The sequence below is a fragment of the Nelumbo lutea genome, chromosome 2, assembly GCF_056320005.1.
Source record: "Nelumbo lutea isolate HS-2025 chromosome 2, American lotus-T2T, whole genome shotgun sequence".
Lineage (NCBI taxonomy): Eukaryota > Viridiplantae > Streptophyta > Magnoliopsida > Proteales > Nelumbonaceae > Nelumbo > Nelumbo lutea.
In genome coordinates, this window is record NC_142685.1 from 32153571 (window position 1) to 32169613 (window position 16043).

General features: G+C 36.3%; 1 protein-coding gene across 3 annotated transcripts in view; it reads right to left on the reverse strand.

Annotated features, from left to right (window-relative positions):
• Positions 1 to 16043, reverse strand: part of CPL4 (C-terminal domain phosphatase-like 4) — an 83139-nt gene that overhangs the window by 828 nt on the left and 66268 nt on the right. For 2 of the 3 annotated variants that reach the window (XM_088968200.1, XM_088968199.1), the window contains 3 exons: positions 3793 to 4082; positions 264 to 455; positions 95 to 133 (listed from right to left, as the gene is read on the reverse strand). In XM_088968200.1, the coding sequence (XP_088824326.1) occupies positions 95 to 133; positions 264 to 455; positions 3793 to 4082 (521 nt within the window). The remainder of the gene's footprint in view (positions 1 to 94; positions 134 to 263; positions 456 to 3792; positions 4083 to 16043) is intronic. The other variant, XM_088968201.1, reaches the window with a different exon arrangement.

Below are 16043 nucleotides of genomic sequence, written 5' to 3' on the forward strand. Positions count from 1 at the left end.
GCTAGAAAACTTGACAAAATAATAAAGCACATTCAATTTGATTGGGGAGTTCAGAAAAAAAAATAGTTGATTAGGTCATTGCAGGAAAACTTACTTGTCTCACATCCCTTGATTCAAGATCTGCACCGAACACCTGCCACGCACAGCCCAATCAACAAATGAATATACATTAAACAAGCAAGTACATCAAATTGGACAAATAAATGGTCAGAGCAGAAAAGGCAAGAAAAGAAAAAGGAAAAAAGGTCCGACCAGAAACTAACCAACTCATTGAAGAACATCTCGTGGATGCGTTTCAGAACCTTAAGAACAGTTGCAAGTGCACCTTCAGACTCACATTCATCCCTCTTCAACTCAGAAAGGGATTTAGCACTGAAGCCAAACTGACGACAACTTGAAGAAAAGTAGTGGTATCTTTCCATCAGAATAAGGTTTTCTCTATGTTTCTGCCATACCTAAAATCATGAACCATAATGAAATACTAGTGGAAGTATTCAATTTATTAACAAAAGGATGTTATTCAAGAGTGAAAGCTTTGAACCATTAAGAGTGTTAAAGCAGTTAAATTTGGCAATACATTTTTTTGGGTAAAAGAATTTTTTTTTTTTAATTTGGTACAAGAGATTCTTTTACCCAAATTTTTTTGGGTAAAAGAAATTTGGCAATACAAAGGACATGTAAATATACTCTTCTTTTTTTTTCTGATCAATTAAAATATACTTTTCTTTCCCACATTACCTACTGCATTTTAGACAACCATCTGCAATATCATGAGAAACATTCCTCGTGTACTTTTTGTCACACACAGTAGTCAAGGCAGCTCCAAATCTGCTACAAACAAGGCATGCATAACCAGCTACATAACTCAATCACAAGTAAACATGTCACTGGCTGGTATATCCGGTAGCTGTACAGAAAACTGATGTGTTTACTGATAATTGGTTGCATAGCCTGTTGAGCACGCTTTGTTTGTAGAAGAACTAGAGTTGGTCAAGGTGACAGGTAAATATGCTTAAAAAATAGATATACTTTAAGTTTTCTTAGCTCATTTACGTAGCAGTCAAGGTGGAAAAGTAGGTTGGCACCTTGACTAGGTGAAGGCATAACCCAGGAAGCTGACTAGCACCAGTCTCAATGACTGTTTAAGATGGCATCAATATGTACATAGAAATTTTGTGTTTCCAAAGAAAGTATATGCATGCATTGCATATGCTTGAGGAACTCTCTGATCCACTGGATAGGGAACCCTCTGGGTTGATCATCTGTTAATCTTCTGGTCCATATCACCTCTATACCCCTCCTTGTATTAGTTTTTTTTTTTTTACCATAGTAATATTGACAATCAAAAGTACTTACAGAATTCAAAGCTAATTAATTAGCAAACATGAAGAAAATTAATCATCAAAGCTATTTGACAGTAAAATAATCCTCAAATCTTAAGACCCTTAATCTCACATGCATGTTTGTGAGAAACTACATAATATGCACACCTACAATACTTACATATAAAACAAAATATTCCATTAATAAATTATATAATAACATAAGGTATGGGCCAATTGGTAATGGTAATTCCTCACGGGTGGAAATGTTGGCCTTGAAGTTGATGGGGTTGCAGGGATTGAAAGATGTGGAGATGGAGGGAGATTGTCCAACAATTATATGCTGGACTTGGGAATTTAGAGCAGTGGTTACAGGTACACCAGATTGGCTCCACTTTGAACATCTCATTCAAGTAGGTTTCCAAAAGTGCTAATACACTGGCAGATTCTTTGGCAAGAGCAGAGGCAGGAGGGCATCCACTAATTGGCTTCACACAATTGACTTGTGAGTACTGCCTAGACAACACGGATCTGGAACTACCAAACAATCATCTTGACTACACATTTTCTTTATAAATAATAAATATAGAACAAAAAATAATATATGTGGAGAAAATGGTACTAGCCTCCATATTGGAGGTTTTCTTAGCCATGACCATATCCAATCCCTTTTCATCAAGATCTCAAAGTTTTTAATGATTTAACTAGCCTCAAATCTTGAATTGGCATTAATTTCTTTTCCTTTCTTTTGGAAAAAAAAAACAAAAAAGATGTAGTAATTTTTACCAATCCTATATATTTATAAAAGCACACCCCTAATTATAAGTAGTCAAAAAGCACTTGCTTTGGAAGACCAAGTATAAAAATCTGGTCCCGAGTCTTGACTCCCACCCCTTGGTCCCCTAATTGTAGGGTACAGTTGCATGTAAACCAGGGCAGACTGGTTGTTAAAATCGTATGATTTATGAAACGATTCACAATTTGAATCAATCCCAAGGACTTTGATTTGAATCTTATGTATGAATCCTTTTCTGCAAAAATCTTATGATTTTTTATTTGAATCCCACAATTTGATTCATAAATCTTATGGTTCATGCATAGGATATGTAGGTTAAAGAGTCATTGTATGTGGATTTATTTGACTTTCAAGTCAAGCTTGATTAAAGCATCTTAGGCTTCTATTGTATAAGTCATAAATTCTATTGTTTTAGGTATATATATGATAGATATGGATTGAAAATAGTGTAAAATCACTGTCCAATATATATATATACCTATATTTAATTTTTTGACTAGTTTGTAAAAAACAGAAATAATCTTCCAATATACGATAAGATTCATGATTTGTTCGACTTAACTTTCTTTATGATCTATGATATGATTACAATTTTCAAAACATTGAGAAACCAAAGACTTTGGCCCACCTCCAGCTACCAGCATTGGATCAAGAAAGCCTTACTCAAAGACACAAGATTACATGACCAGTCACAGTGTAAAGGATGTTTCCTATAACTGGAGTCAAGATTTAATTCCATAGCAGTAGATTGAACTCAATAGTATCACATCTGAAACACACTTTTTAAACTGATTTTACATCACTCATTAGACTCCACACTCTAATGACTTTGACCCAGAAAAATTCAAAATCAGCAAGGCTGAGCCAAGATTAAGGCCTAAGGGAAGACTATGGTCGACCAGATTTCAGCTGCCATTTTCAGCCTATAACCATAAGGACCTAACACCAAACAGGTTGAATCCACATAGCTTCCAAAATAATTTGGATCTAAGAAAAAGTAATTGCGCCTACAGGTATCCGCATGTTTTTTTCCTTTTTTAAGAAAGAGGTAAAGTATTGTATTAATCTTTACCATAAAGATCAGAATTACAAGTATAGAATGTACTCATGTACAACCAGCAACTATACAGCACCACCAAAAAAAACAAGGCTCTCCAACTAAAAACAGCAAAGAATCCAAAATTATAACTATTTAAAAAGGATACTATGATAAAAAACTGATGATGTGGGATTTTGCAAGGTTACTTGTTTGAATACAAACTTTCATGATTCGTCATAATGGCTTTCCTCTGTATAGGTTAAGCTTTCCCTTCAAACTATTTGCCATAACTTGGAATATATTTAAGCACAAACATAAACATAACATAAAAATAAAAAAGGCCATTACACAAAGTTGGCCCCAAATATCTAGGATCTTGGGAGGATGGACTGGATATGGACCAAACATAGAATAGATCTAGAAGTTCAAAGAATAAAAAAATGCATTGATAGCAGAAAAGAAATGGAACCTATCCTAATTTATTGACAAAAACAGTTACACATTCTCTACTAATCTGGAAAAAAACCAATTTAAATTCACAATCCATCCAAATGTATATGTCAAACAGATTAATAACCAAAGTATAATGTCATCAGAATTCAAAAATGGGTTAGCTAGATTGCAACACTACTTACAATCTCCGTATCATCAAGGATCACAACAGCACTTTCTGCCCCCAACACCACATCAAGGCCCTTCTGGTGCCTTTGAGTGCAATTATCTTGTGATATCACCCTAGAACTAAAGTACACTCCTCCAGGATCCAAGAGTTTTGCTATTTCCAAAGCATAGGAACGTTCCGCCATAGTGTATACGTACATCTCAAACATGCTACTTGCTTCTTTCAGAAAAGTGTGTACAAAGGGCCTCAACTTTGTCAACATGTGCATAGAATCTAATCTGAAAAGGCTTCCGTTTAAAACATCTGAATATTTCAAAAGGAAACAAAATTAATCCCATAGAAAAACAAGTAGATAAAACTACATTGCAATAAAAGGATGAAGATGTAATTGAGATGAAGACCAAATTATTCTCCAAATACACATCCTGTTTGGGATTTTATTTTGAATTTAGCCAACTTCCCCCTCCTCTATCTTGATTTGTTGTCTAACTTACCATTCTATTTCTAGAGATACTGGGCCAGATGGGCCATAGTTCTTTTCTTTTATTTACAGCACTGTTTATGACTTGTGTCTCCTTTAGTTGGCCTTAGTTATGGGTCTGTTTTACTTTTCTTATTATCTTTACTGAGCTAGCTGTCCTACTAGAGATATACTTGTAATTGTATTCAAACTAAGATCAGTTTCTAATAAAAGATGATTTGGGAGACTGCAGAGAGGTTCAATTGTCTCTCTTCTTTCTTCCCTTCCTTCCTTTTTCTTCTTCTCCTGAACTCTTTTTCTTCCATTTTCCTCTCCTTTTCTGTTTTATTTTCAGAATTTCTGCAGGTGTGATTTACAACTTGGTATCAGAGCAAGTTCCTACCTTCTTCATTCTTTCCTCTTAGGCCCATACACACTGTGTATGGAGAGTTGATTGGCTGATTGATCAACAGTTTATACAGCCCAGTTGGAGGATGTTTTTGGAGAAGAGTACAGTATTTGTTTGAGGCCCATGACAGGTTCTTGGAGAGTTTCCCAAAACCCTAGATAATTGGAAAGTTTTTGAATTAAGGGGTACAAAGACAGTTTGGAGCTGGTGCTTGAGGCTAGAATAGAAGTTTTTTGACTAATATTGAGATCGATCTAGGTTGGAAAGGTTTCTGGAGCTTCAGGTAGGAGCAGCTAGACTTTCTTTGTCTCCCGAGTTGCTGATAGGGGTGCTCATGGTTCGGTTGGGTCTATTTTTGAAACCAAACCGGTATTACCAGTTTTTGGGAAACCAGTAACCAAAGCCGAACCAAGCCGATTGGTTAACCATCGGTTCAGTTCGTCGGTTTTTCGGTTTTTTTATATTATAAAAAATATACAATTTATGTTTAAAAAATATAAATATACAATTTATATTATAAAAAATATAAATATACAATAAAAAACTAGAAATACACATAAAATATTATATTTTAAATAATAAATAATATATTATATATTATAAATATATATTTATATATAATGCATATTTATTAATTTATAATATATAGAAAATATAAAATATAAAAAATATATAGAAATATATGTATACCAGTCGGTTCCGTTAACCGCTAGTTTTCTATATTGGTTAACCAAAACCGAACCAACCAATTCAGTTAACCGGATTTTCGGCTCGGTTTCGGTTGGTTTTTGGTTCGGTTGGGTTTTTTTGGTTTTTCTTGCTCACCCCTAGTTGTCCTGTAGCAAAATCCTAGTTTTGGCTGATTGAAGAGTAGTGTTGGCCTTAGGGAAATGACTCTTGATTAGTAGAACCCTAATTTTATTTCTATTTGTTATATTGTCAAACATAACATTCTAGCAAAGGATGAAGTGACCTTATCTCAAGCTTATGCCTTGGTTAGTAGTGAGGACAATAGAAGACAGGTACAGGTTGGAGAAGTCCCAAATAATCACTTTGCCAATGCTGGAATGAAGCCAAGGGTTACCATTGGGGACAAAGATGTAGTGTATGATTATTGCAAGAAGCCTAAGCACACGAAAGACATCTATTGGAAGCTACATCCAAAGTTGTTTACCTCCTAGGTTCAAGAACAATAATAAAGGTAAGAAGAAGGGGAGTGGGAATGGTGACAATGCTAATACAACCACCTCTTCTAAGGCTAAGATAGGGTCCAATGATGAAAAATCAATGGAGGAATATATTGCAATCGCTAGATGAGAAGAGTATGAGAAGTATGGTCGGATCATTAGTCACTTAGAATATGCTACTACAGCTACTACTTCCTCAGGAAATTACTTGTACTAAAAAAACCTACCTCAAAAAATGGTAAACACTAACTAGCTCCTATCTGGCCAAACCAAGATTTCTCATACTGATAGCTCTCTTGCTCCCATCTCAAGCAAGGGAGACATCAAAGCTTCAAATATCCTCATCTTTAGTCCTTCATGTTCATAAGCTTAATACTAACTTGCTTTCAATTAGTAATTTGACAAAATCTTTGAATTGCAGTGCAACTTTCTTTCCTTCTTATTGTGTTTTTCACGACATGAAATCTCAGAAGGTGATTGGGAGTGGCCATGAGGTGAATGGCATATACTTGTTGGATATGTCTAAGAAAAGTCAAATATCACCTCAAAGAGAAAATTTTGGTTCAAATGTGTCTGAGTTAATTAACTGTGTTATGTTATGTCACTAGCATCTAGGTCATATTTCCTTTTCTTCATTGAGTCTTTTTGTTTCCAACCTTATTTAAGGAAACCAAGCTGTCAAGTCTACATTGTGAGTCATGTAAGTTGTCAAAGCATTGTAGAAATTCTTATCCGACAAGTAATAAAAGACCTACTATTCCTTTTCATATTGTTCACTCTGATGTGTATGGGCCATAGCATTTATGTTGCATGGGTAGTTACAAATATTTTATTCTGTTTATTGATGACTTTTCTCGCTATACCTAGCTTTATCTTATGTGTCTTGTGCTGAAGTGCCAAGACTTGTGAAACAATTTCATGAAATTATACTTACCCAATTTGATACACGTATCAAAATATTCCAATCTGAAAATGCTAAGGAATATTTCAAGAAAGAACTTACCTCATACTTAAGATTTGGGGTTGTGCATCAAAATTCTTGTGCCCATAATCCAAACAAAGAGGAAAAATCAACATGTTGTAGAAGTAGCTAGGAGTTCTTTTTTTGCCTCCCATGTTCCAATGGGGTGATGTCGTCATGACAACTACCTATCTTATTAATAGCATGCCTTCTCGAATCTTGGGGTTCAAGTCCCCTTTTGCTTTTTGTTTCTTAATGGTGATATTTTTCCTATTCTTTTGTGTGTCTTTGGTTGCACATGTTATGTCCATATTCCCAACTCTTAGAGACATGAATTTGAAACCAAGACTCAAAAGTGTATTTTCTTAGGGTATGCCTCCACATAGAAGGGTTATTGTTGTTTTAATCCTACTACTGAGACTTGTTTTCTTCCCATGAATGTCACCTTTGTTAAGTCACTTCCCTTTTATGGTCATTCTCCTAAAGGGGATCATTCTATTAAGTTGTTTGCTTCATCACTTCCTCCACCATCTCCTACTGGCTCTAGTTTTGAATCCTCTACAGATCCTATTCTTTTGGCAGAGTCTTCCTTGTCTCCTAGTTCTCCCATTCCTATTCCTCCTGCACCACCTGCTAGCATGGTTTAAAATGTCCCTAATTTCCCTAATATTTCCACAACATATTTCCATTTCCATGGGTAGTGACACGAAATTTTACTAGAATCAACATTTCCCCAATGAACACTACCGGAACTATGTGGATTACAAGAGGTAGTTTCCACAACATATTTCCATTTCCACTTTCATGGGTAGCGACATGAAATTTTACTAGAATCAACACATTCCCTAGTGAATACTATCAGTAGTATGTGGAGTACAAGAGAGTATTATAACATAAGTTGGTGACAATAATGTAGACATGTGAAGTAACAGGTTATTATCCACCTAACTTACCTGATGACAACTTCAAGCTAGCTCAATACTCATTTCAAACATGTAGTTAAATATTAGTTCTTGTTTGTGTAGTAGATTATTTGGTTGATCTATTACAACCATGTACATTTTCTATTAGTTCAAATTTTGCTTTAACTCATTCTATCATAAAGCTCTGACTGGTTTACAGGGCAACTTCAGAACATATTCTTTTGTCTATAACCTTAGTTTCTTAGCTTTGTTTAGTGATTTGAAACAAGATAATAATTTAAAAAGGTGTGCCTATGCTTCTTTTATCATTTCATAAAATATCCTTCTATATTTTGCATATTTTACAATGTTTCCACCATGTCTATAATTTTTACAATATTTCCATACGATTTTTCCGACATTTCCAACATGTTTCTTATACTTGGATGACCGACATCGACATTTTAAACCTTGCCTACTAGTCCTCCATTTTTTCACTACTCATCCTATTGTTCAAAGGCAGTACCAAAGACAAAGGATACAACATTTAACAAGTAGTTCACCCATCTAAAGTTGAGCTTTAGGCACTCCCGATTCCTAAATAGAGGACATGTTCTTTACCACCTGCTCCAATACCTTCCTTCCTAGACCTTGACCTACCTATTGCTGTGAGAAAGGGCAAGAGAATATGTACAACTCATTATATCCCAAAACACCTACTCTTTCTTACAATTTGATGTCACATTCATACTATTCTTTCCTAGCCTCTATTTCCTCTCAACCTATACCCAATTTAGTTATAGAAGTCTTGTCCAAGACAGAATGGAGGGAGGCTAATAGAATTGAAATAGAAGCAATTTGCAAAAATAATACTTGGGATATTGTAAACTTGCTTATCAGGAAGAAACTAGTGGGATGTAAGGGGGTGTTCACCTACTCTTTCTTATAGTTTGATGTCACATTCATACTATTCTTTCCTAGCCTCTATTTCCTCTCAACCTATACCCAATTTAGTTATAGAAGCCTTGTCCAAGACAGAATGGAGGGAGGCTATTAGAATTGGGATATTGTAAACTTGCTTATCAGGAAGAAACTAGTGGGATGTAAGGGGGTGTTCACCATCAAGTATCATGTTGATGGAATAATTGAGAGGTATAAGGCCTGATTGGTTGCCAAGGGTTATACAAAGTATATGGAGTTGATTATATGGAGACCTTCTCAATGTAACCTTAGTGAGAGTTTTATTATATCCTTGACAGTGAGTTATGACTAGCCTTTATATCAATTTGGTGTTAAAAATGACTTCTTATATAGGGACTTAACTAAAGAGGTTTATTTGTTACTTCCTTCGGGAATATATAGTAAGGAAATGCAGGGTAAGGTGTGTAAGTTGAAGAAATCCCTATATGGCTTCAAGCAATCCCCTCGAGCATGGCTTGACAAATTCCAAGTTGCACTTATTGAGTTTGGCTACACTTAGACACAATCTGACCATACCCTATTCAGTGGGTGGGGAGATCAGCAAATGCTTTGGCTAATGTGTTAGCCAAGCAAGGGGCAAATAGGGAAGAATTGTTTTGGGCTCAAATGTGATTCATGTACTATTTTCCTAGTTTCTTTGCATTATGTTAGGAGAGGCTACAGCTATGCCTCTCCAAGGGCTCTTGTATGAGATTGTAAACCTGGATCAGTTTCTATTTTAATAAAATTCAATTATCATCTAGAGGAAGTTCACGCACTCAAGAACTTCCTTAATTCAGAATTTGAAATTAAGGATTTAGGGGAGTTGAAATATTTATTGGGAATTGAAGCTTCTAGGTCTAAAGATGGAATCTTTTTCTCCAAGCAGAAGTGTGTGTTAGATCTTCTCACTAAGACTAGGAAACTTGGTGCCAAACCTACCTCTATGCCTATTGATTCAAACCATAAGCTTTCATCCAGTTATAGTGAGCTCTTGGAAAACAAGGGAGTGTTCCAAAAACTTCTGGGGAAGTTACTATATCTTTGTGTTATATGGCTAGATATTTCATATATTGTCAGTGTGATTAATAAGTTTATGCATGCACCTAGAGACACACACATGGCTACTATAAAAAGGGTTTTGTGTTACCTAAAAGGAACTCCAGAAAGGGCATTCTCTTCTATAAGCATAGACAAATGAAGCTAGAAGCTTATAAAGATGCTGCTTGAGCCAATAGTATTGATGATAGAAGATCTATATTTAGTTACTGCACTCTGGTAATAGGGAACATTATCTTTTGTAAGAAGCAATGTGTGGTAGTTAGATTTTCAGCTAAGGCAAAATATAGAGACATGGTTCATGGAGTTCCAGAGTTGTTATGGCTTTGGTCACATCTAGATGAGATGGGCATTGCATATGATAAGCCCTTGATGTTGTACTGTGATAATCAAGCTGCAATTAATATAGTTCACAAACCAGTCCAGCATGACAAAACAAAGCATATTGAGGTAGAAAGACACTTCTCATACAAGAGAAGATGGCATCTGGAGAAGTCTGCCTCCCTCTCATTGCCTCAGAGCAGCTGGCAGATGTTCTAACCAAAGGTGTACTTAAGCCAAAACTGCAACACTATGTAAACATGATGGGCATGATTGACATCCATGCTCAGCTTGAAGTTGAGGGGGAGGGGAAGTGTAGAGATACTAGGCCAGATGGGCCATAGTTCTTTTCTTTTATTTATAGCATTGTTTATGATTTGTATCTCCTTTCGTGGGCCTGAGTTATGGGCCTGTTTTACTTCTCTTATTATCTTTATTGAGCTAGCCACCTCCTTTAAGAGAGTAAGGGTATTCTTGTAATTGTATTCAAACTAAAATCAGTTTTTAATAAAGATCAGTTTCTTGTTCTTCTCCTGAACTCTCTTTCTTCCATTTTCCACTCCTTTTTCTGTTTTATTTTCAGAATTTCTGCAGGTGTGATTTATAACTCTGTTTAACATTAACTTAATAAACAAAAAAATTAAAAAAAAAAAAATATATATATATATATATATGTATATATATATATCAAATAAAGAGTCACTTCCATAAGACCCAAAAACAGATGCAACCTTGGCAACTAATGTTGTCCACTTGTTTATGGCATCTCCATACCAGCACATTGCTGATTGGAATAAAGAACTGAAGAACTCAACCATTTATCTTTTGCTTTATGCATTGTTTCTGTTTTATATGTTTTAAGTTTTAACCCAACCATTTTAAATCATGAATGTTTAGAACAAATAGAATCCATATAACAATGTGCAGATGATATTATTATCTTCTGCTATGAAAGGGTGAAGGAGTTAGAAATTTACACCTATTATTAAAATTCTTTGAAAGGATGTTGAACTTAAAGGTGAATATGGCAAAAGTTGCATTGTGGGGCAGAATTTGGGGGAGTAGATGTAAGGAAGATATACAGAAATGCTAGGATGTTCAGTGGTGGAATGGACCATCAAATGTTTAGGTCTTCCACTTGGAGTATGTCCTAAGGCATCTAAATTTTGGAATCTAGTCCTGGACATTTTTTTTAATATGAAACCCTGATTTTTGTAAAATCTGAAAAATCTTAATAAGATTATACAGGTCCAGTCCCTAAGAGTAGGGATTTCAACCCCCCCCCCACCAAATTATTAGCAGTTACAATTCAGCCCAGAAATATCCTCCCCTGTTTACCCCTTGTTTGGCTAAAGAGTCGGCCAAACCATTTGCTATTCTTCTAACCCATCTGATATGACCAGTAAATCAATCTCTCTTGAAAGACTTTCAATCTCCCTCATACTCTGCTTGTAAATCCATAGCCCCATGCTACCCATTTGTAACCATCCAATCACCATCTTCAAATCCCCCTCCAAGTCCTAGACAGATTTGTTAGGAAATTATATTGGAAGAAAAATAATATTTCCTTAGGTAGTCAAATTACATGGATCAAATCAACTTTTGCCAAACTCCCAATCTGCTCCTCTCTGTCTTTAGAAATCCAGCATTGGTAGCAAAGAGGATTGAAAAGATTATAAGGGATTTCCTGTGGGAACAGGACTCTAAAAAAGACCACCCAATCAATTGGGCAACTGTGTGTAAGAGCAGAAAAGGGTTGAAAGATGGGAAGGGTATGCGTGAGAAATTCCTCTGTGGTAGGAAAATGATCTTGGAGATTAGATTTCCTGGTATCCCCTTGATTGGGATGCAGTGTACATTTGAAAACAAATCCCTCATCACCTTGGAAAGGCATCTCTTCTATTCTACAAAAAAATTCTCCAATTCATTCACTTTGTTATCATCTCGGGTAACTGGGTCAAGTTTGGAAAGATCTATGGCGGGTAACATATCACTAAATGTTAAAAATCACTCTTTGTACACCCTGTCACAGGAGTATACCCATATTTCTCTATGTGCCTCTGTCTTCGTACATGGAATAGAGTGAGACTTAGGTCTTAGACAAGGGCTGAGGTCCTTGAGGAACCATCCTCTATGGGCATTGAAGAGCAAAAGCATTTGAATTTCAGAAACCTAGAAGTAAAAGGTGATTTAAGAGTTGTAACTGGTTGGCTAACCGAACATCAAGAGACCCCGTGGATAATATAAACATGTTGTCAGAGAAATTAAAAAATATATATTAGTTGATTGGGAAGCAAATGTACCATGGGTAACTCTGCCAAATGGTTTGGCAAAGCAAGGGGCTATAAGAGATTAAATGTTTTGGGGTCATGTGTTGTAAGGTGATAGATTCATTGTATCTGTGAGGGAGTTGGCCCACTTCCTGGGGTGCAAGATCGTAATATTTCTTATTACAGATTGGTCTCTCCAGGGACTCCAAAAAACTTCTTGATACAATCACCCTCTTCAGAAGTCAAGAATAAAAAAAGAAACAAACAAGTTTTTTTGTTGAAGAATCAAAAGAAAATGTATTAGAAAAAAAAATAAAGTACAGCAGGAGGTGATAAGATATCACCAGAAGCAAGATATACCCTTAGAAAACCACACCCTTCATATAAATGATCCCAAAAAACCCAAAAGATAAACCACACCTTGCAAGTTAAAGATTACCCAAACATCCGAAAAAAGATCACTGAACAGACAACAGACCCAATACAAAATCCCCAAAAGACTAGAGACACCCCCCAAATCTGTCTAAAAGCAAGAGCCTTTCCAACTGCGCACATCAGTCTTCATCTGTGAGCACATCCTCTTGATTTGAGAATTCCTCATCCCATTCCTTGCTCCTTTCCAGCTTTGCTTTGTTCTTCATTTTCTCTTCCACTTTTTTTTTTTCTTTCAAATTCTCCAAAAGCCTTCCAAGCAAATTCCTCGCCACCCCAGAATAGCAAGCCCAAGTTTTTCCCAATTTTGACCTCTTTATCCACTATTTTTTGCATATCTACCTTACCTGAAACTTCATCAACAACATCATTTCCCTGCCTTAGCCACATCAAACCAGCCTCAGGATTGACACCATTCACCTTCTTTTCCTGTTGTTCCTTAATCAAAAAGGGGGTGGGGGCTGTGACTGAACTTTTCACCAAGAACCTGAACTTGCACTTTTTTTTTTTTTTTTGGCACCTTGCTTAAAAAAACGCACACCTCGCCTTGCGCCTTGCACCTCAGGCACAAATTGACCCCTGCGCCTTGCACTTTTAAAACACTGGTTTAAACATGGGAACTAGTCTGTTTAGTTTATTATTTGTGTTCATCTCTAACTTTTAAAATGGTATTTTTCATTGGTAACAACACAATTTTATTGCTTTCATGAAAATTTTTTATTACAAACCTGTAAAAAAGGTTTTGATTATAACGCTTAAGTGCCTTGCACCCTATCTAAGTTGGCTGGCTAATCTACCCATTACACCGCTCTTTCACTTGGTATAATTCCCCAATACGTTTGATCTCTAAGTGGCCCAGACGTTGCCAAAGTATCAGATAGGTGGTCAGCTAACCTAGGAGTCTACCTGTATTGTACCCCAATCTCCTAAGACAATCTTGATTCGTTCCTTTTCATACGTCTATATTTCCATAAACCAACTTTGTTGTTCTTAGCTCAAGCCACTATAGCCTTTGAGTCTCCCTCAACTTGTAGATTGATGTTGAGCGGTTTAGCCATACTGCCATACTCAAACCATGCAACAATTCCCATAATTCTGCTCTATTATAGACCTTGCTGATGAGGAGGAATATCAGATTTTGCCTTACTCTTGCTGATGAGGAGGAAACCATTATCAACCATTTTTTTGCATAATATCTTTTTTCTATCAGCAAGAAGAAGAATTTTATTATTAATAATTGAGTGAACAGGTTACAGAATTACAGTAAAGCACAGAAGACAATCATTGCCCAACATAATATTACAATACAGCCCAAAAAGCTGCTGCCTGTAGACCCCCTGTTTGGCTAATGAGTCGGCCATCCCATTGGCAGTCTGCAGTCCTCCTAATCCATGTAAAAGATGCATTGAGCTCTCTTGCCAAGCTTTCAATCTCCCTTAGGGAGACATCTTTTGCATATTATTATCTACTGTAAATTGCTGAAAAGTGTCCAAAGATTTTACCCAATGCCGATCTTCAACAGTATATATTCTACAAGTGCGTCATTGTTTCTCCACTTGTTTATAGATATTCTTAAGTTCCTCCTAGATGCACCAAAGGATGGCTGCTCTGGCACATCTCCACATGATTGCCCTTCTTCTAGGAGGTGAGAAAAAAAGGTGTGAAAAGGCTCTGTAGGTTCAGAGGTGAGGAGTCCACCTCTAAGGCTGTAACAAAATAAAGAAAAGAAAAACACCCAAATACTAATAGCAAACTGGCAGGACATTAGTGGATAAAAAGTATTGTCATCACATAAGGGTGGCACACTGGCTGAAATCTTTGGACTTGTTCACAGACTTCACTTTGGATGATTTACTGAGAAACTAGAAAGAAATTGCAAGTTCAGCACCAATTAGGAGGGTTTCAGTTCATTTTGGACCCATCCCCCTAATGGCTTTATAAAACTAAACTTCGATGGTATTAGCATCAGGAATCTGGGGCAATCTGGTATTTGGGGAGTTTAATGAGGATGGGAATGTGTTAGCTATTTTCCCAGGCTCAATTGGAGAAGGTGACTCTCTTGGGGATGAAATCCTAGCGGCCTTGGAAGGAATTCAAAGAGCTAAAGAATTGAATATTAGTAAGTTGGTCATTGAAGGAGACTCGGAGGTGGTAGTAGGTTGGTTAAAGGAAGACAATAACAGAATGTGGAATTACAGATATGAAAAGAAGAAATTTAAATGGCTGACTAAGGACATTGAGGTAAAATGCAGTTGGGTGAAGAGAAGCGCTAACTCATTTGCTGATGGGTTAACCAAGCAAGGGGTGAATAGGGAATCCTTATTTCTGGGCTCACTTCTAATTGTATTTTTCTTTTTCCTTTTCTTTTGGTCCCCTTAGCCTCTCTTGGGGGAGTTAAGATAGTTTATCTCCCCCTTCTTGTACTTAAAGCTTTTGATTAATGAAAGTTATTTGTTATCAATAAAAAAAAGTATTATCATCACTTGCCTTGCAAAAGACGCAAACATGAGGGGATAACAGCCAAAAGGATCCTCTCTTTTGAAAAGTCTCATATGTGTTGGTTTTGTCATGAAAGATTCCCTAACGGAAAACTTTGACTTTAGAGGAGTGGGACCTTTCCAAATGAAACTGACAGGACAAGACAAAAGAGGGGAAGGGTTTAGTGTGAGCGCTTCATAGAAAGATGTTCAAGAAAAAGTCCCTTTGGGTTTAAGGTCCAAATCCACTGATTCCACTCATCAAAATCAGAAGCTTAAAGAAAGATACCTTTTAGAGATTCTAGTGAGGAGACTGCAGATAAAGCTTAATGTCCCCCAACTCTCTTTTTTTTCATAAATAGCTATTGTTGGAGTGGTCATACAAGATTGCAACTAGTCTTAGGTTTTGAACAGAAACTAAAAAGAGAAGAAAAAAAGAGGATAAGAGAGGAGAGAGAGAGCTCGAGAGAGATTTCTGAGAAAAGTGAGTGGTTGCATTAGAAACAGCTGCCCCACTCTTAAAATTATATACATAGTGTCATAATAGGACTGAATTGCTTACATGGCAAGATAAGATAAAGATGAAATACTAATCCTAATCATAACTAATAGACTAATCCTAACTAATAGATTAATCCTAATCATAACTAATTGCTGACATACAAACACAGTGGGGTCCACATTAGTGTTCTCTACACTCCCCCTCAAGTTGGGAATAGATGTTTGTCATTCCCAACTTGCATAGATCTGTCTCTAACTTCTTCCTTGAAATAGCGTTGGTGAGAAGGTCTGCAAGCTGCATGTCGGAGGTGATGTACAGAAGGCA